This window comes from Mytilus edulis, unplaced genomic scaffold (assembly GCF_963676685.1).
Source record: "Mytilus edulis unplaced genomic scaffold, xbMytEdul2.2 SCAFFOLD_529, whole genome shotgun sequence".
Classification (NCBI taxonomy): domain Eukaryota; kingdom Metazoa; phylum Mollusca; class Bivalvia; order Mytilida; family Mytilidae; genus Mytilus; species Mytilus edulis.
This window is the reverse complement of record NW_027268794.1, coordinates 3,540-23,586: the sequence shown is the minus strand read 5'-3', so window position 1 is coordinate 23,586 and position 20,047 is coordinate 3,540. Positions and strand designations below refer to the sequence as shown.

At 33.1% G+C, this 20,047-nt stretch overlaps 2 protein-coding genes across 2 annotated transcripts; both read left to right on the top strand.

Moving 5' to 3' along the window:
* The first annotated feature begins 4,624 nt into the window (after positions 1-4,624).
* Positions 4,625-9,794, top strand: LOC139508674 (keratin, type II cytoskeletal 68 kDa, component IB-like). The gene is made up of 5 exons (XM_071295991.1): positions 4,625-4,862; positions 5,340-5,463; positions 5,972-6,077; positions 7,078-7,214; positions 9,505-9,794. The coding sequence occupies exons 2-5, from the start codon at positions 5,438-5,440 to the stop codon at positions 9,791-9,793; spliced, it is 558 nt and encodes a 185-aa protein (XP_071152092.1). The 5' UTR covers positions 4,625-4,862; positions 5,340-5,437; the 3' UTR covers position 9,794.
* Positions 9,795-10,442: 648 nt separating this feature from the next.
* LOC139508672 (uncharacterized) lies at positions 10,443-19,746 on the top strand. Its single transcript, XM_071295990.1, has 5 exons — positions 10,443-10,587; positions 15,342-15,545; positions 17,398-17,473; positions 17,764-18,279; positions 19,280-19,746. Exons 2-4 carry the CDS (start codon positions 15,488-15,490, stop codon positions 18,233-18,235), a joined length of 606 nt encoding a protein of 201 aa, XP_071152091.1. The 5' UTR covers positions 10,443-10,587; positions 15,342-15,487; the 3' UTR covers positions 18,236-18,279; positions 19,280-19,746.
* Positions 19,747-20,047: the final 301 nt, after the last annotated feature.

Genomic DNA, 20,047 nt, shown 5'->3' with positions numbered 1-20,047 from the left:
TTATAATTTAATACGCCAGACGCGCAAAGTCGCGTTTACAATATTGCATAAAACAGGTAAGGCCCAATAACTCTCGTCTCGCTCAACAAAACAATACTATGTAATTACTGAATTTAAGAATCCTTTTTTTAGTTTCACAAAGACAGTTCAAGGATTTAGATAAATAAGCAGTGGCGGATACAGAGGGGGGGGGGGGGGGGGGGGGGTTTCCGGGGGTTGGAACCCCCCTTTTTTTGGCCGATCAATGCATTTGAATGGGGACATATAGTTGGACCCCCCCCCCTTTATCCTGGGTTGGGAACCCCCCTTTTTAAAATGGCTGGATCCGCCCCTGATAAGCCACGAGTATGTTCGATCTATTCACATTTGATGTTCCTTTGTACGTTTATCAAATGGCACGGTATGTACAAGACTATTTCAAACAGTGTTTTTGACCTGGGTAAACACGAAATGTGAAGTAACTGCACTTGAAGCATACTCGTGTTTTGTGAAGCGTAGTTCCAATCATCTTTAATTCTATATGTACCTTAAATATATGTCATACTTACTACAATACATTATAGTATAGGTTCTGCTTGTAATTGTTTAGGGTGTATGGTGACATATAATTGCTTAAGTGAACGTCATTTGACCCTGGCCGATTGTTGTACCAATGACCAATTCCTTATTTTTATTTTTGCTAGGAAGCTACCATCTCATCCGGCATCTTTTTTACTCAAAATTCCTGTCCTGCTTTTTTTCAAAACTCATTTTAGTTTAAACAGTATTTATTAATGGAAAATCACAAGATAAAATATTACAATGTTACATAAAGTTCAAATATGGGATTCGAAAACAAGTTTGGAAAACTTATATAAATTCGTCTCCCACATCTTAGACCCGCGCCGCCCCTCCAACCCCCATCCCACACTTTTTCCCTCGAATAAAATCCAAATGGTAAAGAATATGTAAGCAAGTGTGAGGTATTCCAAATCATATATACGCAAAAGTTCGCAATTGTTTTATAGTAAACGAAATATGCACAGTGTTTTTTATGCAAACAAAATCAGTTAATAATGATTTGAATTACAATGTCTGCCCCAATAATACAATATTTTTTTCACAATGTATAAGAGTTGTTCAAAAGATATAAGGAAGTTCTTTTTAAACTTTAAAATTATTTAATTCAAATGAATATTTAATCTTTTTGATCTACAGGTTTCACAAACTCATGCCTAAAAAATATACACACGTAATAGAATACGGAAGATAAAAGAATAATAATATTTAGACAGACTAAAAAAGATAATTAAAATCTTGTACCAAGTACAGTCTATTCAAATATTTAAGTTGTCCGGGTTCTTTGCTAAATTTACCTTTTATACATGAAAAAATCGATGTTCTTACTACATCAGTACATGTCCTAAGTACTCGCACATTTAATTTAAATACTTTATCAGATATACTCAACATCTAAATAAAAGCAACACTTAATTGTTATTACCATAATCATCAATCTAATTAAAAACCGATCTCTCATCGATCTTGTTTCTGATATGTCGCGTGGGAGATCTAACGAAACCCGCTTTGAGGTCACATGTGAGTGACCTCGTAGGTGTGTCTTTTTCGACCAATGAAATTGAGTCTTCCACGATCTTGTAAGTTTAACGTAAGGCAAAGGGATGTAACTCATTTTATTTACGACGAAATCGTCAGTCAAAATAATTCATAAACTTTTTTGATTGGCTTATTAATAGGTCGTCAACTCATTTGCATATCTTTATAAATTCATAACTTTTAGTTCACTCACATGTGACCTCAAAGCCGGTTTCGTTAGATCTCCCACGCGACATATCAGAAACAGGAGCGATGAGAGATCGGTTTTTAATTAGATTGCATAATCATTATTATAACAAACTTGTCGATTCAAATGATAATATAAGATAATGTTTACTCTAGCCACAGCATCATTTTGGAACATTTTGGAAAATTTAAGGTAATCACCTTTCTGTTTTTGTTTCGATTTTCTCCCTAATAGTTACATATTTTAGATGTAACAAAGAGATTTTTAGTAGTAAATAAACATACAGAAGGGTGTTTAACTTTAAAGGTCGCAGCTAGCCGGCAGATTTCATTTTTAACAACTAAAACCAAGGGGAAAAAATTATAACAAGATGCTTTGGTTTTTGTCGCGTCATTTTAATTGTATGCTTAAGGATGTCCTCTACACTGTTTAAAAATAACAAGCCTTTTAAAAGACTTTGATGAATTGAAGGTATATAAATAAAGAAAACAATAAAAGCAGAAAAGGTGGAGGTTCCGGGTGCTTGTTTTCGAGATATAAGCCATAGAAAATTGGGAGGGAAATAATTCTCTCTAGATTTTTCATATATTTTAAAATTGGCATCTTTTTAAGCCCCATTTATGGGCATTGTGTTTTCTGGTCTGTTCGTCCGATCGTTCGTTCGACCGTCCGTACGTTCGTTAATCCGTCTGTTCGTTTGTCCGTCTGTCCGGCTTCGGGTTAAAGTTTTTGGTCGAGGTAGTTTTTGATGAAGTTGAAGTCCAATCAACTTGAAACTTAGTTCACATGTTCTTTATGATATGATCGTTCTAATTTTAATGCCAAATTAGAGATCGTTTATACCCCATTTTGACTGTTCACTGAACATAGAAGATGATAGGGCTGATGGGGCATCCGTGTACTGGGGACACATTCTTGTTTTATTTCAAAACTGTGAAAAAATAACAAGGATTTTATAAGATTTTGAGATACGACTTTTTGAACTTTATGTGATAAAATTATGAAAATAAAAGTAAGAATAAGTGGGGCAATTTTTTTTTAATAGCAATACATGAATCCGAAAATCTGGCAAAAATTCAAAAAAGGGAGGAGCAAACATCCTTTAATAAGCAGTCAGTTTCTGCAACAGCATCTCAAGTTGATGTCATCGTTATTTTTCGACATTCTACAAAAAAACACACTAGAAAGTTGGTATAAAAAAAGGTTCAATAAATTTACAATTGAAATGCATGCACTGTAGAAAGTGTAAATCATAATAAAGAAATTGTTAGCCTTTCATTTCTAGGCCTTTTATATCTGACTATGCGGTGTTATTTTCTGTGTCATTTGGTCTCGTCTCATTAGCAATCCTACCACATCCTCTTTTTGGCTCACCTGGCCCAAAGGGCAAAGTGAGCTTTTCTAATCACTTGGCGTCTGGCGTCCGGCGTCGTCCGTCGTCGTCCGTCGTCGTCCTGCGTTAACTTTAACAAAAATCTTCTCCCCTGAAACTACTGGGCCAAATTTAACCAAACTAGGCCACAATAATCATTTGGGTATCTAGTTTGAAAATTGTGTCCAGTGACCCGGACAACCAACCAAGATGGCCGCCATGGCTAAAAATAGAACATAGGGGTAAAATGTGGATTTTGGCTTATATCTCTGAAACAAAAGCATTTAGAGCAAATCTGATATGGGGAAAAAATTGTTCATCAGGTCAAAATCTATCTACCCTGAAAATTTTCAGATAAATCGACAACCCGTTGTTGGGTTGCTGCCTCTGAATTGCTAATTTTAAGGAAATTTTGCCGTTTTTGGTTATTATCTTGAATATTATTGTAGATAGAGATAAACTGTAAACAGCAATAATGTTTAGCAAAGTAAGATTTACAATTATACAAATAAATCAACATGACCGAAATGGTCAGTTGACCCCTTTAGGAGTTATTGCCCTTTATAGTAAATTTTTAACCATTTTTCGTAAATCTTAGTAATCTTTTACAAAAATCCTCTCCTCTGAAACTGCTGGACCAAATTAATCCAAACTTGGACACAGTCATCTTTGGGTGTATCTAGTTTAAAAAATGTGTCCGGTGACCCGGCCAACTAACCGAGATATATAACTCAAAAACCAAAGCATTAGAGCAAATCTGACAAGGGGGTAAAATTGTTTATAAGGTCAAGATCTATCTGCCCTGAAATTTTCAGATGAATCGGATAACCCTTTGTTGGGTTACTGCCTCTGAATTGGTAATTTTCGGGAAATTTTGCCGTTTTTTGGTTATTATCTTGAATATTATTATAGATAAAGATAAACTGTAAACAGCAATAATGTTCAGCAAAGTAAGATTTACAAATAAGTCAACATGACCGAAATGGTCAATTGACCCCCCTAAGCAGTTCTTGTCCTTTATAGTCAATTTTTAACAATTTTCATAAAATTTGTAAATTTTTATTAACATTTTCCACTGAAACTCCTGGGCCAAGTTCATTATAGATAGAGATAATTGTAAGCAGCAAGACTGTTTAGTAAAGTAAGATGTACAAACATATCACCATCACCAAAACACAATTTTGTCATGACTCTATCTGCTTCCTTTGTTTAATATTCACATAGACCAAGGTGAGCGACACAGGCTCTTTAGAGCCTCTAGTTTATATTTAATTGGCAATTACACAATTCCTCAGAAGTGTTAAAAAATAACACACATTTAAATATTGCAAACCAAGGATGAAAAATATTTCAATTACTTGTATAAAGCAGTGCTGTTTTCTTGCTGATGAGTATAGATAATACATATATTTTGCGGTGTTCTATAAATATGTTATAAACTTTGTTAGCCTTCACATGTGATGCATAAGTAACCTTTGTACATAAAATGGACATTTCACTATTTATATATTTCCTTGCTCTCTACGTCATCAATGTAAAGTGAAGCTGCATCTTCAACAGAGCCACCATGTGTTCCGGATACATCACATAGGGATAGTTGGCGGAAAGAGGATTTTCCAAACCCTCAGATTAACATTGATAAATGTGGGAGGAATTGTAAAAAGTCGTGGAATTGTGACCCGAGTCATATTTTATCAACATCGGCAGGTATATTGTACTGATTTTATTAAAATAAGTGTACAAGCTTACTTGAACAAAAATATATGATATCAAATTTTGTTTAATGTGCATTTTTCATATTCAAAATTTTGTGTGTGTTTTTTTTTTAATTCAATACAAACTTTAATACATGTTTTTTTTAAAGAAACTTGGACCACTCACATACCATGGTATAACATACAGAGAGTGGAACAATTTTTCGAACGTCCAATTGTTAGTTTTTTTAAATATTCTTATGCTTTCAGTGAATGATAATGAAATATAACTACATTTTTTATGTATGACCTCAGAAATGTAACTTCAATTTATGTGCATACAGCTTTTTTATTGTATATATATAGTATGAACTTAGTGATACGTGTACTAGCACTAAAGCTTGTTAGTCTCCACATTTAATAAGTTATATTTTTATAACACACATTCCTTACTAAAATAATCCACATCTGGAAATTGTAAATCTTTCAGGTGATGAGTTAGACGAGCTTATAGAGAGAGTCTCAAGATCCGGTAAATGTAGCTGTTCCGAATGTTCCTACCCAGATGGTTACAATATCGCTGTTGCTATGGTTCCGTCTATGAGTTATTCTGGGTTTGTACTATAGTATGAGATAGATAACACTTTTGTTTACCATTCTCTTCGAATAATTATTATAGAGGTCAATGTGACGGACGATTAATTCCATGTCAGTAATCACTATGCAACCGAAAAAAAAAAATTGTTTAAAATATACCACTGTCTATGTTATCTCCATCTTATGCTCGAAATAAGCTATATGTAATGCAAAAAAAAAATTACCAATGAGAGCAACAATAAAAAAATCAACAGGATTTATACGTAACAGCTACAACTGTTTAAGATCAGTTTTGCTTAAGAGCTCAAGTGTTGGTGTGTCTGCAAAGAACTGGAAATTGAACACAAAACATTTTAGGAATAATCTTTGAGTTCTTGCAAAAATTGAAGTAACGTATAAAGACAAACATAATGGGACTTAACGTCCTTGCTTCATCGTTGACATTTAACTCACGTAACATTTTTTAAATATTCAATAAATTAATGTTTTACTTTAAAAAAGTTATTTTAGTTTGTGATATTACAGAACCAGAGCTGCAGCACAAAGTTTTGCACACTATCTCAGAGTGAGTTGGGACTTTGAGCAATGTGACAACAATGTAGTTATATTTATATCACGGGACGATAGAAAGGTAGGACATAGTAAGTTCAAATTTGTTTGCTCACTCGGCCAAATGCAATTGTAAGCTTTTGTCATCTCTGTGCTAGTCGTACGTATTTTAGTAATTATCAAAATCTTCTTGAAAACAGCTTAACAGAATGAAACCAACCTTTCCAGATATGTTCGTGTGAAGGGTCTTACCAACTGTTTTACTTTGATGCAGAGCAAAAAATTGATATGGCCTTCAAAGAAAAAAATGTTCTAATCGAAAAGCACAGCAATGACATTTACTATTTATTGAACAAATTAAATCCAAGTGAACAACTTGGCTCCAATAGAAGCCTTTGTTTTATTTTATCTACACATGGTCTGTGGTTTTATCAAGTTGATTCTAATATTTATGTTGTGATATTAATAAAAGATTATGGATAATTAATTCAAGGTCAAGAATAAAGTCAATACTCGTGTATTGCTAGAAATATAGGACATTGCGATACAATCTCTATTTAAGAACGGAGGAAACAATGAAAACAAATCGTGCAGAAATATTATGTAGAGAGGTACTTTCAGTTTTTGTTTTACTTTGGTTATGATCTATAAAAAAACCCATATATTTCTATTTTCTTCATCAAAATGAACTATTCAAATGAACTACTCCAGGGAGCCTCTAGTTTTATGTGAAATGTATAACTTGTGTAGATGTTGTTATGATATTTAGAATAGGGGAGTAATTGACTCAATGTGTGTGTGTATAGAACTTTAACCAACAGTTTGGTGTACTCAGTGATGGTTAACATTATTTCATTAGTTTTCGTTGGGGGCGAATCGACCTTTTCTATTTATTGCTATAATTCCTTACAATTGATTTTTTTTGTCATTTACTCAGTTCAAAGTTACTAGTATACATACACTTTTGATGTGCTGCTGTATGCGTATCTTAGTTGTCCTTTACATGTTATGTAGGTATACACACAATCAAAGTGTTTTGCTCTGTGTGTATCTTAAATATATATTATTTACTTTCCATGTAGGTATACACAGAATCTGGACAAACAGCGTATAAGATCTTAACAACAGAGTGTACAGAGGAAGTCTATAATAGAGTGAAACCCAAGTTATCAGAAGGAAGATATAATAGCGCATTAGATGAAATGATAGGGTATTACAAGTAAGTACAAACTATAAGTTCTAAAGGTGTAATTTATTTTACAACAATGGACCATACAAACTTCAAATATTAAAAGCACAATATGTTGTCATATAACTGACGAAAAGTAATTCACATATATGCTAACAAATGTTGGTATTTTTATTTAGTTTTTCATCCTTTTTCGCCAAGTTTTGGCCTTGTTTTTAGCCTAGTTCTAGCCTTTGAGTACGAAATATTTCACGATAATGACAGTTTTTGTCAAACTTGAAAGCCCTACTTTTATATACTACTTAAAGACTGGTTACAAATCAAAAGAGAATGGTCTATTTTCATATTGCAAATTGGGGACAATAAAATGTTTTTCGATAAGTTTGTCGTGTATAAAATACAAAACAGTTGCTTTTTTCCTCAAATTGCCTGCACCAATGGTAAGCTTGATTTGACTTAAGATTACCGAGGTTTTCTTATTTAGAGATAAACCTTTAACAGTGTGCAAGTCCACTATATGATGAGTGTTAAAACGAATAATTTATATTCAAAGGACATTTAGAGGAAAAAATAGTTATCAACAAAAGACATGTGTCTAAAAAATATCATGAATATGTCAAGCTGTAAATAAAAAAAAGACGTGTGTCTATACAATTTGTTTAATTCAGACGAGATTCCTGACTCGGGACAGACATAAGACAACCATTGATGAAAGTTCTGACTATAAAGAGGACACATGACATATGACAACCATTGACGAGATTCCTGACTTGGGACAGACACATGACATAAGACAACCATTGACAAGATTCCTGACTTGGGACAGACACATGACATAAGACAACCATTGACGAGATTAATGACATGGGACAGACACATGACATAAGACAATCATTGACGAGATTACTGAATTGGAATAGACACATGACATAAGACAACCATTCACTAGATTGCTGACTTCGAACAGACACATGCCACTTCTGTGTTGACTTCTACCTCATGAATAGATTACCTTAGCTTTATTTAGCAAAACGTTTAGGAATTTTGGTCCTCAATGCTCTTCAACTTCGTACTTTATTTGGCCTTTTTAATATTTTGTTATTCGAGTGTCACTGATGATCTTTTGTAGACGAAACGCGCGTCTGGAGTAAACATAAAATTTCATTCCTGGTAACTATGATGAGTTTAGGTCATAAGACAACCATTCACGAGATTTCTGACTTCGAACAGACACATACCATAAGACAACCATTCACGAGATTTCTGAATTGGAACAGAAACATATCAAAAAGACAATCAAAGAAACATGACAAAAGAAAACCATTTACAAGATTTCTAACTTGAACAAACATGTCATAAAACAACCACTGACACATTGCATCAACAACCATTCACGAGATTTCTGACTTACGACAGACACATGTCGTAAGACAATAAAAAAACACATGACATAAGACAACCATTCACGAGATTTCTGACTTGTAATAGACACATGTTCATAAGACAAAAATTCACAAGATTTCTGACTTACGACAGACACATGTCATAAGACAACCATTCACGAGATTTCTGACTTGTAACAGACACATGTCATAAGACAAAAAATCACGAGATTTCTGACTTACGACATACACATGTCATAAGACAACCATTCACGAGATTTCTGACTTGAAACAAACACATGTCAAAACACAATAAAAAAAAAACATGAAAAAAGACAACCATTCACGAGATTTCTGATTTGGAACAAAAATGTCACAAAACAACCACTGACACATGGCATAAACAACCATTCACGAGATTTCTGACTTACGACAGACACATGTCATAAGACAATCAAAAACACATGACATAAGACAACCATTCACGAGATTTTTGACTTCGAACAGACACATGTCAAAAGAACAACCACTGACACATGACATAAGACAACCAATCACGATATTCCTGACTTAAGAGAGATGACTCATGTCAGAAGACAACCACTGACAAATGACATAAGACAACCATTGACACATGTCATAAGACAACCACTGTTGCCGTGATTCCAGATTTGAGAGCTAGACACATAGGTAATTTATAAATAAACGGGTAAATCTTCTCCCTTGACAATCGATGAAACTATAAAATCGTTGTTTGTTAATTCCACTAAATTCGTATTCGGAAAGGTAAATTATTAAATGAACAAAAACAACCCTTTTATCCCTATTTTTCAAAGACTCATTTAAGAAAAAACCTGAATATTTGTATGGTGTTTGCAATTGTAAATAAATGTATCAATATCGAACACATGCTGAGATTATATATTTTATTGTTTTAGAACTATATTTGAACGTGGTAACTGTGAACACATCAAAGATAACAGCTTAAGTACGGGTGCTATAGTAGGGATCGTGATAGGTGCTTTATCAGGTGTAGGAATCATAGCTATTATTACTTGTTGTTGCTGTGGATGTTGCTCCGGTTGTTCTAGTTCCGGAGGTGGTCAAAGTGGAGGACATCGCAGTTATTTCCATTCGTCTAGTAGCGGAGGTGGAGGTGGTGGTGGTAGTGGGTTTTTCGGAGGAGGCAGTGGAGATGGGGGCGGCGGAGGCGGAGGAGATTTCTAGAAGAAAACAGCAGCCATGTATTTACTGATATATAGTTTTAAAAGCGATGTTTCAAAAGTCTTTTTCTCAAGAAAATTAACTAGAAATATGAGATTTTTGTGGAAACAATGAGAAATCAGGTTATAGATGCTATATTTAAAAATTGGAGAAAAACCCGACAGATTCCTTTGCATGAAACTGTAATAAGAAAAGACCCGCCTGTTAAGTACAAAATAACATGCGATATATATTGTATAAATGTATATTTAAAAATACACAAAAGAGGAAATTTTGTTGATTATTTATCTAATAAAATATTTTATATAACAATACGTTTTTAAACTTTTTGATTAGACTGTTATCCTTTTCATACATATATTTATATACTGTATCCGTTATCTCAAGTTCGATGGGATAGATGCTTCCAACATATTCACCAAATTTAGAATTATTCAGTGAGAGAACATCATCAATATAGCGGAAAGTAACATTCAATATTACTGCTAACTTCTTTTTTTATCCTGAGAAGTTATTGTATGAAGTCAACCTCATAAGAATAAAGAAATTAGTCGCCAAGAATATGGCACACAGTTGTTTCTCGTGGGAATGCCGATACTTTAGTTAACACGTCCTTCATAGTAAAATAAATGTTATTAATGAAGAAAACAGACAAAGTTTGTCAGAGGTGTTCAACTGTTCTTAAATGGAATGTCCAAATAACGCTGCCACTGCTAAACAAAAATATGGCAATTGCTCTAAAGAATTGGACGGATATGCGTGTTGGATTAATAGGGTACCGTAAACCACATCCAAAGGTAACGTTTTTTTTAACGAAATGTCTTGGTTAGTCTATAAAAGTGTATATACTATGAAATTAAGAGAGTGGGGCCGTGCCCCGAGCTCTTAATTTTATAGTATTTACCTTTTCTCAGACTATCTTATGTAGCACATATTTGAAAAACTGAGCTCATTAACGAAGAATTGTAAATCTACTCATTAGCATCATTGTCAAATATGAGATTTCAAAAGGCTCTTGACTTCAGAATGACAAGATGGTTGCTGCTGCTGTAAGAATGTTTAATGATATAAAGCAGTGTTTTCTATACATGAATTTCTTAAACATGGTAAGATGACAAAAATAATTGACCAAAAAGCAGGCAATAATTTAATTGCTTTGAAGGCTTCAGATTTTTGAAAACATTTTTCAATTTCACAGTTAAAATCAAGCTATGATAAATTTGAAACAAATAGATAGTATATGCAGTGGACGGATTAAAAAAAGAGGGGTTTCCGGGGGTTGGGAAACCTTATTTGTTTTTCTTTGTTTCATAGTAAAACTAAACAAAATTAGAACATGTATATATATGCGGCTAATTCTTCTCCCGGTTTTCCAATTCCCATCGGCTTGACATGACATATTTGCCACATAACCTTAAGCAATCAACAATCAATCAATTCATGATGAAATAACTCAAAGTTAAAATTGAGAATGGAAATGGGGAATGTGTCAAAGAGACAACAACCCCGACCAAATAAAAAAAACAACAGGAGAAGGTCACCAACAGGTCTTCAATGTAGCGAGAAATTCCCGCACCCGGAGGCGTCCTTCAGCTGGCCCCTAAACAAATATATACTAGTTCAGTGATAATGAACGCCATACTAATTTCCAAATTGTACACAAGAAACTAAAATTAAAATAATACAAGACCTCACAAAGGCCAGAGGCTCCTGACTTGGGACAGGCGCAAAAATGCGGCGCGGGTTAAACATGTTTGTGAGATCTCAACCCTCCCCCTATACCTCTAACCAATGTAGAAAAGTAAACGCATAACAATACGCACATTAAAATTCAGTTCAAGAGAAGTCCGAGTCTGATGTCAGAAGATGTAACCAAAGAAAATAAACAAAATGACAATAATACATAAATAACAACAGACTACTAGCAGTTAACTGACATGCCAGCTCCAGACTTCAATTAAACTGACTGAAAGATTATGATTTCATCATATGAACATCAGGCACAATCCTTCCCGTTAGGGTTTAGTATCATACCATCATAACATATATGAGAAGAACATAACCGTGTCATGCCAACAACTGTTTTTAGAATAAATGTGTTTAGTTCCGACGCAAAGACCTTATCAGTGACTCAATATAACGCAAAATATGCAATCGTTAATGACTTGACAACAGTATCGTAATTATATCCCTTCTTAATAAGTCTATTCAAAGGTTTTTGTAAGTTTCTGAGGTGAATACTGACACCTTTGTGCTTTATACAGAATATTTCAATAAAAAAATTGGATGTGAAATACCTGAACGTATAAGAAGTCTGCATGTTGAGCTATATTTACGAATGATGTCTTTATACCGATGATAAAATTTAGTAAATGTTTTGACTAATTTGTGATATCGAAAACCATGGTGTAATAATTTTTCAGTAATACATAAATTTCTCTCGTTAAAATCTAAAACATTGTCACATACACGACCGAATCGTACAAGTTGAGATATATAAACACCTTAATTTCCCTTCACAAGGTTTCATAGTACACACTCTTTTGTTTACTAAGTAATTGCATGGATGATATTAAAAGATCAACATTTTAAGATGGCACTATACACTAATCAAGGTATAACATTGTATAAAGAACCATATGTGTTACACTTTATTTGAATCAAAGAAACTTGTAATCGTCAAAAACAGTCATTTTTAGAAGATCCAAAGATTTAAATAGCACAATATTTAAAAATCAATGTAAAACAAATTACAAACTATTTAATTTAATTTGAAGCACATCATTTTATTTCAAAATAGCCAGTGGCAAGTTTTGTTTTAGTATCTTAATTACTATACACTGAATGGATCCTACCCCTTGTTGTCATTCGTGTGTAGTTACTTAGTACAGCGGAAAATAAGAAGGCAATTTCAAGCAATTTGATTGAACGAGAATAAACTCATCATAGATACCACGATTAAATTTTTTATTTACGCCAGTTTCGTTCACAAAAGACTCATCAATGACGCTCGAATCCAAAAAAGTTATAAAGTCCAAATAAGTACGAATTTGAAGAGCATTGAGGACCAAATTCCTAAAAAAAATTGCCAATTACAGCTAAGGTAATCTATTCCTGAGGTAGACAAGCCTTAGTATTTCAAAAACTCAAAGTTTTGTAAACAGTTAATCTATATATCTGACATGATAATTCATGTCTGCACAGAAGAGCAGAAGTGCTGAATACTGGACTGGTAATACCCTCTGGGAATTAAAACTCGACCAGCAGTGGTATCGACCAAGTGGTTGTAAATAAACTCATCATAGACATGTTAAATACCAGGATAATTTTGTATTTACGCCAGACGGCCGCGTTTCGTCTACAAAAAAACTCATCAGTGACATTCGGGCCAAAAAAACAGTTAAAAAGGCCAAACAAAGTACAAAGTTGAAGAGCATTGAGGGACCACAATTCCTTAAAGTTTCGCCAAATACAGCTAAGGTAATCTAATCCTGAGGTAGAAAAGCCTTAGTAATACAAAAATTCAAAAGTTTTGTAACAGCTAATTTATAAATATGACCATATCAATGATAATTCATGCCAGCATGTGAGTGCTGACTACTTGGCTGGTGATACCCTCGGGGATTAAAACTCCAACAGCAGTGGCATCGACCAGTTGTAAATAAACGAATCATAGATACCAGGATTAAATTTTGTATATACGCCAGACGTGTTTTTTGTCTACAAAAGACTTATCATTGACGCTTTAGACCAAAACATTTAAAAGGCCAAAAAAACTACGAAGTTGAAGAGCATTGAGGATCAAAAGAAGTTGGAAGTTATAAGTTTGTAATAAGTTATAAAGGATTATGACATATCAATACCAAAAATATGATTAACCTATATATTAAGGACATCCTTGACCTTATAACGAGTGGAAACCAATAACCAACACTGTAATTATTACTACAGCAAGACAACAGATTGGTAACATGACAACACAAGCTTTCTCTGAATAAAAGTGTTTGTCTGTACTATGTATATAATTATATCCGATTGACTACAACTAGATAAAAGAAAATGCAATATGAGTGTCAATGAAACAACTCTCGATCAATGTCACAATTTTTAAAAGTAAACCATTTTAGGTCAATGTATGGTATTCAACATGGAGCCGTGGCTCACACAGAACAGCAAGCTATAAAGAGCTCTTAAAACTTGACTAGTATAAAACCATTCAAACGGAAAACCCAACGGTATAATCTATATAACAACGAAACACATTTATGAACCACATCAACAAAACATTAGGTTCATGACTAAGGACAGGTGTAACCAAATGCAGCGGGTTTAAACCCATTAACTACCATATCACTGTGAATAAATGTATAAAGGAATGGGAAATGATATGATGACAAAGCAATGATGTGAACTATAACAATAAACCACAAAATAATCCATCACAATACCGAACAATAAGCTTTATGATAAAGTAACAAAAAATTCAATTCCTACTATAACAATACAAGGTCATGACAAGCTACAACCAAAGATAATCATTAGATTTCAAGTTCCCTGGTTTTGATAGACAAATATCGAATGCAGCAGTATTATCGTATGCCCCAACATACCATAGTAGTATAAAGTCATAATGAAGATAACATATTTTTTTGATAATGAATATCCTTGATTCTCTACCCCATCCAAACAAGGATCCATGAAATGATTCAAATAACTTTAATGATAAAAACTCTGCGAAGCTGTGAACTGTTATTTGAAAACATGCTATCGGTTATGTTTAAATAGAGATGAAATCATATAAGGATAGATTGGTAAATTGTGTTTGAAGATATTTTAGTTAATTGTAAGAGACCACCATATACAAATAGGTATTTGAATACTGATACATCGTTTACGTGAAAACCTCATATTAAGGTTTCAACAAGTTTCCATGAATTGTGCATTACTGTAAGAAATCAAAAGTAAAATCACCAAAATACTGAACTCCGAGAAAAATTCAGTAAGAAAAGAAAGTCCCTTATAAAACGGCAATATCAAAAGCACATCAAACGAATGGATAACAACTGTCATATTACTGACTTGGTACCGGCATTTTCTTATGTAGAAAATAGTGGATTAAACCTGGATTTAAAGCTAGCTAAACCTCTCACTTGTATGACAGTCGCGTGAAATTACATTATATGACAACGACATGTGAATAAAACAAATAGCCATAATTGGTAAAAAGGTCAACATTGTGTTATAATCATAATCACTATAAAACAAACAAACAGCTAACAAAGAAGCACAAAAGTTACCTCGAGCTTTTGCATTCATTTATAATTAAAATAAAGTCATTAAGATATTGCTCGTAATATCAAAATGGTTAACGTTCATACAGCGAATATACCCGAATGAATAATAAAAATTTGTTAAGCATTGTCACAGAAATCTCTGCTGCCACTAGATTTATTTGCTTTAATATGAAGAAAATACGTTCGAGTTTTATGCTTACTTGCTTCAAAGTATCTTTCCATTTGACTACTTAACCAAATTATTTATATTTACATAGAAGAAAGCAGTATTTCAAACCATTTCACGATTGAAACTCAAAATCAAACAACCAGAAAACCAAATACTGACACTTCAAATAAGCAGCAAATAGGTCACGTAACATTAAAGCAGATTGTCAGTAGTCGTGAATCAAAGACAACAATAATGAACATTGCGACGCCAGGAACATTGGAAAAGTTAGTAAAGAAACATTCTTATACTGGTACGTTCATGTTCTTTGTAAGTGTTTTTGCAGTTTTGTACTGATAAAACTCAACGATACCACACTATCATTTAATTCGCCATACGCGCGTCTCGTCTACACAAGACTTATCAGCATCTCTCGAATCAGAACAGTTGAAAGACCAAATCTTATGCGAAATCGATGGCCATAAAAAAGAACACACAAAACTGTTCCAATTCATATCTTGGAATAAAAAGGCGCTAGTGCATTCATAAATTTGTAAACAGAAAACTAATAGAAAATGAACATCTCATAGATATGTCATGTCAACCCGAAATGCTGACTATCGACTGGTTATACTCGGGGGCGAAATGTGAAAATAAAAAATTGAGCCAGTTGACTGATTATAGTAAGACACTTAATAGATATTGTTGTTAAAATGTGCTTACTCTGGTCTGTGTAGCACACCTTTAATTTTAGAGAAATTGACCAGTCCACATAGTTGGTGAGCTTCCTTAATTGGGAAAGGCTTGTGTGGATGAGGCGCATTTTTGACGTATTGAATCTTTTGTTATCTATTATTCATGTGTTTCTTTGCCTAAAACGTTCTCCTATTTATTTGTATTGTAGTCCTGTATTATTATGTTGTCATTTTAATGTTATATTTAACAATGCAATTAAAGTGCGAGGTTTGGCATGCACAAAACCAGGTTCAACTCACCATTTTTTTTTTCTTTAAAAGTGTCCTGTACCAAGTCAGGAAAATGGCCATTGTTATATCATAGTTCGTTTCTGTGTGTGTAACCTTTTTACGTTGTGTTTCCGTTGTGTCGTTTGTTTTCTCCTATATTTGAGTGTGAATTCATATTACTATAAGACGTATCAACGGTACTTTTCTATCCGATATTCATGTATTTGGTTTTGATGTTATATTGGTTATTCTCATCGGATTTTGTCTAATGCTTAGCCGTCCGTTGATGTGTGGTGTTGCATTTTAATGTTGTGTCGTTGTTCTCCTATTATATTTAATGCGTTTCCCTCAATTTTAGTTTCTTACCCCGATTTTGTTTTTCGTCCATAGATTTACGAGTTTTGAACAGCGGTATACTACTGTTGCCCTTTATTTAATAGATTATATAGTGGGTTTTTAAAGGGGGCATTAGCTGTCAAATTATGTTCATCGCTTTGATTAAAATTTTTATATTTGGTTTGAAACATACTTAAACGTATATCCATATAATGAAAGTCTAAAATAAACAATGTACAATCCATACAAAAATATTTATCGGCATTTGGTGGGTATTTTATTCTATACGTCTTCTTATTAACAACTGAGACTGTTGACAATCATATAGTCCGAATTAAAAACATAGATTAAGATATAGCTAGATAGCAAACACGTGCCATTTGTTTGGTTTCATATCAAAGGTTAAATAACATGTAAATCATCATTTTACCTGTATCAGATCTATTGATAGAATCAGTCAACCAAATAATTAACCCTTTTTTCACTTTAAATGTTGACATTCTTTTCGTTTCATTGCTTAACAACGCCTTAATTATGAGTAACCAATCTCTATATAAGGGGTTAGATTGAAGTTCAAATGAATAAGGATTCTTCAGCAATGGTTTTGAACACCTAAAATAACACAATTGAACTATACAGTCTGCTACAATTTAATTATTATTTCACTTTTTTACTTTCGATAAACGATTGAACAAAAACAAATCATTGTGTGTATGTTTCGTAGCGTATATCCCCTTAGAGAACGTTATAAACAATTATATTTTTTAAACACTGAAAAACATATACATTATGTCTATGTGTAGTTCAACATGCTTGATATACATAAAAATAATTTAACTTTAAATAAATAAACTTTTCTTCCAGTTTTGATATTGGCTTTAACAATTGTTGCGGTTGCAATTATATCTATTGGAGTAGTGCTGGCTATTTGTCGAGTAAGGTAAGTGTGTTCTGTCTTACTTATAGAATAAATAATTATGACTGATATTTCAGATAATAAATTGCATGAACACTTTCAGAGTACAATATAAACAACTTAAATAAATAAATAATATGTACTGTACACTTAATGCCCACTATAACGATGCGATGCTTTTACTTTTGGTAAACTTTGATTGTATTCAACCGAAGTGTGTCAAAGGATGACAGTTACCTCTTCAAGCCACTTTTTTAGATTTTCTCTCGATTTATATTCCTTTTATTCATTTAGCATTTTGTTTCATATTACAGACGTCAAGGACCATTTAAGCGTAACGAACAGGAAACAGGTTCGCAAATGAAGGAAATGCACGATGCAAACTACCATGACTTTGAAACTGCTTCTCATAATGCATCCAGTATGTCGAATAGTAATACGGCATATAATACACATACTGATGAACGCCATGTACTTTCAGATCAGACTTCGGAAAACATGAAAAGCGACACAGCGTCAAAAAATGAGTACAGTGTCGTTGTGAAAGATAAAAAATCAAGTCAGGGTGCTAACGATGATAACTTTGACCAAAAAGATATAAATTCTTCTGACCTTATGGACAACGATTATGAAAGGCTTAATCAAATTCGAATTCTTAGTGATAACTCCAAAAATATTTATGATAGCTCTTCCGGTTTAAGAGATGAATACGATCCAACGTACAACACGACTTCTCACATTTCTGGAAGAAATAAGGACGAAAATTCAGTATATGATCAAACCTAAACCTTGGCAAGCGTGTCTTTAAACAATAAAATATGTTTATATCAGTGTTGTCAAATCGTACAGTCTTGTCTAACCGGTTACTCGGACAATCGTTCGACCGATTAATCGGTTAACGCGTAGTTTAGGTTGATACTTTATAATTTTATAATCCATTACACAGTATCTACAATGGCGTTTGTAATTATTGCAGATTGAAAGAAAATATAAACTTCTTGATCTCGTCGAATTAAAAAAAATGAAACCGATTATTCTTTCATTTTCTCTTGATGTCTCAGACAATAATGTGGAGTGTGTTCAATCTGAAAGAAATAAGTATCGTTACTCGTACCATCAATAAAATTGAGAATGGGAATGGAGAAGAGACCAAAAATCAGAAACAGCCGAAGGCCACTAATGGGTCTTCAACACAGCGAGAAAATTTCGCACTCGGAGGCGTGCTTCAGCTGGCCCCTAAACAAAAATGTGTACTAGTTCACTTAATAATGGTCGTCATACTAAACTTCGAAATATATAAGTGAACTAATATTAAAAATGTTTCCAAGTATAAAATAACTACATTTACGCTGATTTGAATTTCACAAATTTTTTGTAGGTATTTCGTTTAAAGTATGACAGAGCTTTGCACGATGGATGTTGCACATTCAGATGTAGGAATACGCAATATTAAAAATAAATTAGTGAAGTAAATCGTAAAATTTATTTGGATTACTGAATTAAAGTTACTGTTTCAAAATACATAATTAAGTTTTCTTAAGATCTTGCCCCGAGCATGATTATAGACAAGTTGGTTAAGTTCCAATTAATTTTATGTTTTTTTTTTTATTAAACAATAGCAATCAATATACTGGGCAATTGAACTGTAAAATTAATTACCACGACGATGAATTTCAAACAAAACAAAATTTTTAATGATTTCAATACACATTGATATCAAATATATCTAAATTGAAAAAAATACGGTTAACCGGTTAGCGTTTTTGGTAATCGATATTCGGTTCTTCCGACGGTTAACCGGTTAACCGTTGACAACACTAGTTCCTATAGTAGCTGAATATATTTATAACCTAAACTATGAATAAAAGCTTCGCATCCGTAGACTAGAATTGTTTGCACCATAACAAATCAGTAGCACCTGTAACGTATGAATGATAATTTCAGCTAATATATTGTATGTAAATAAGTTTCAGAACGCATTCTTCGACTTTTTATATATTTGTATTCTGAATTAATTTTGTTTAAGGGGAGTGGAGGGTTTGAAAGAAAAAGAACTAGCTTCACTTTCAAATACACTTTAATATATTATTTACATTATGTTAAGCATAAAGTATTATAAGATTTATTGTAAATATGTAGCAATTGGTAATAATTTAGTTTTTACTCCAGCTTTATCTGACGACAGTGAGGAATATGTATTATTTTTGAGTTACTGACAGTAGACTATACTTAGTCCATCATGACGACATTTTTCGTTTGTTCTTCGAATGCAACAAATAAATACCGGGAATATGAAAGAGTTAGTAGTTTACATGTGGACATTAAGTATTATAAGTTGATATAAGAAGATGAGGTATAGGTTTCATGAGACAACCTCTCCATCCAAGTCAAAGTTTGTGAAAGTAAACCATTATTGATCTAAGTACGGTCTTTAAACATTTTAATACGTATTAATCTGTATACTTACCTAAAACAAAGGCATGTTACATGGAAACAGAGGAACGAGCATCCATAAATTTAAACTCAACCTATCCATACGTGTGCGATTAAGAAGCAGCCATTGAATTTTTTAGTTAGAGTTAAATACATTTTTATTCA

What these genes read in the sequence shown, in the direction of transcription:
- LOC139508672 (XM_071295990.1), top strand. Translation starts at nt 15,488, where the DNA reads ATGAACATTGCGACGCCAGGAACATTGGAAAAGTTAGTAAAGAAACAT. An exon ending in AAAGAAACATTCTTATACTG is followed by an intron (nt 15,546 to 17,397) that starts GTACGTTCATGT and finishes CTTTTCTTCCAG; the next exon opens with TTTTGATATTGGCTTTAACA. An exon ending in CTGGCTATTTGTCGAGTAAG is followed by an intron (nt 17,474 to 17,763) that starts GTAAGTGTGTTC and finishes TTCATATTACAG; the next exon opens with ACGTCAAGGACCATTTAAGC.
- LOC139508674 (XM_071295991.1), top strand. Translation starts at nt 5,438, where the DNA reads ATGGTTCCGTCTATGAGTTATTCTGG. An exon ending in CCGTCTATGAGTTATTCTGG is followed by an intron (nt 5,464 to 5,971) that starts GTTTGTACTATA and finishes GTGATATTACAG; the next exon opens with AACCAGAGCTGCAGCACAAA. An exon ending in TATCACGGGACGATAGAAAG is followed by an intron (nt 6,078 to 7,077) that starts GTAGGACATAGT and finishes CTTTCCATGTAG; the next exon opens with GTATACACAGAATCTGGACA.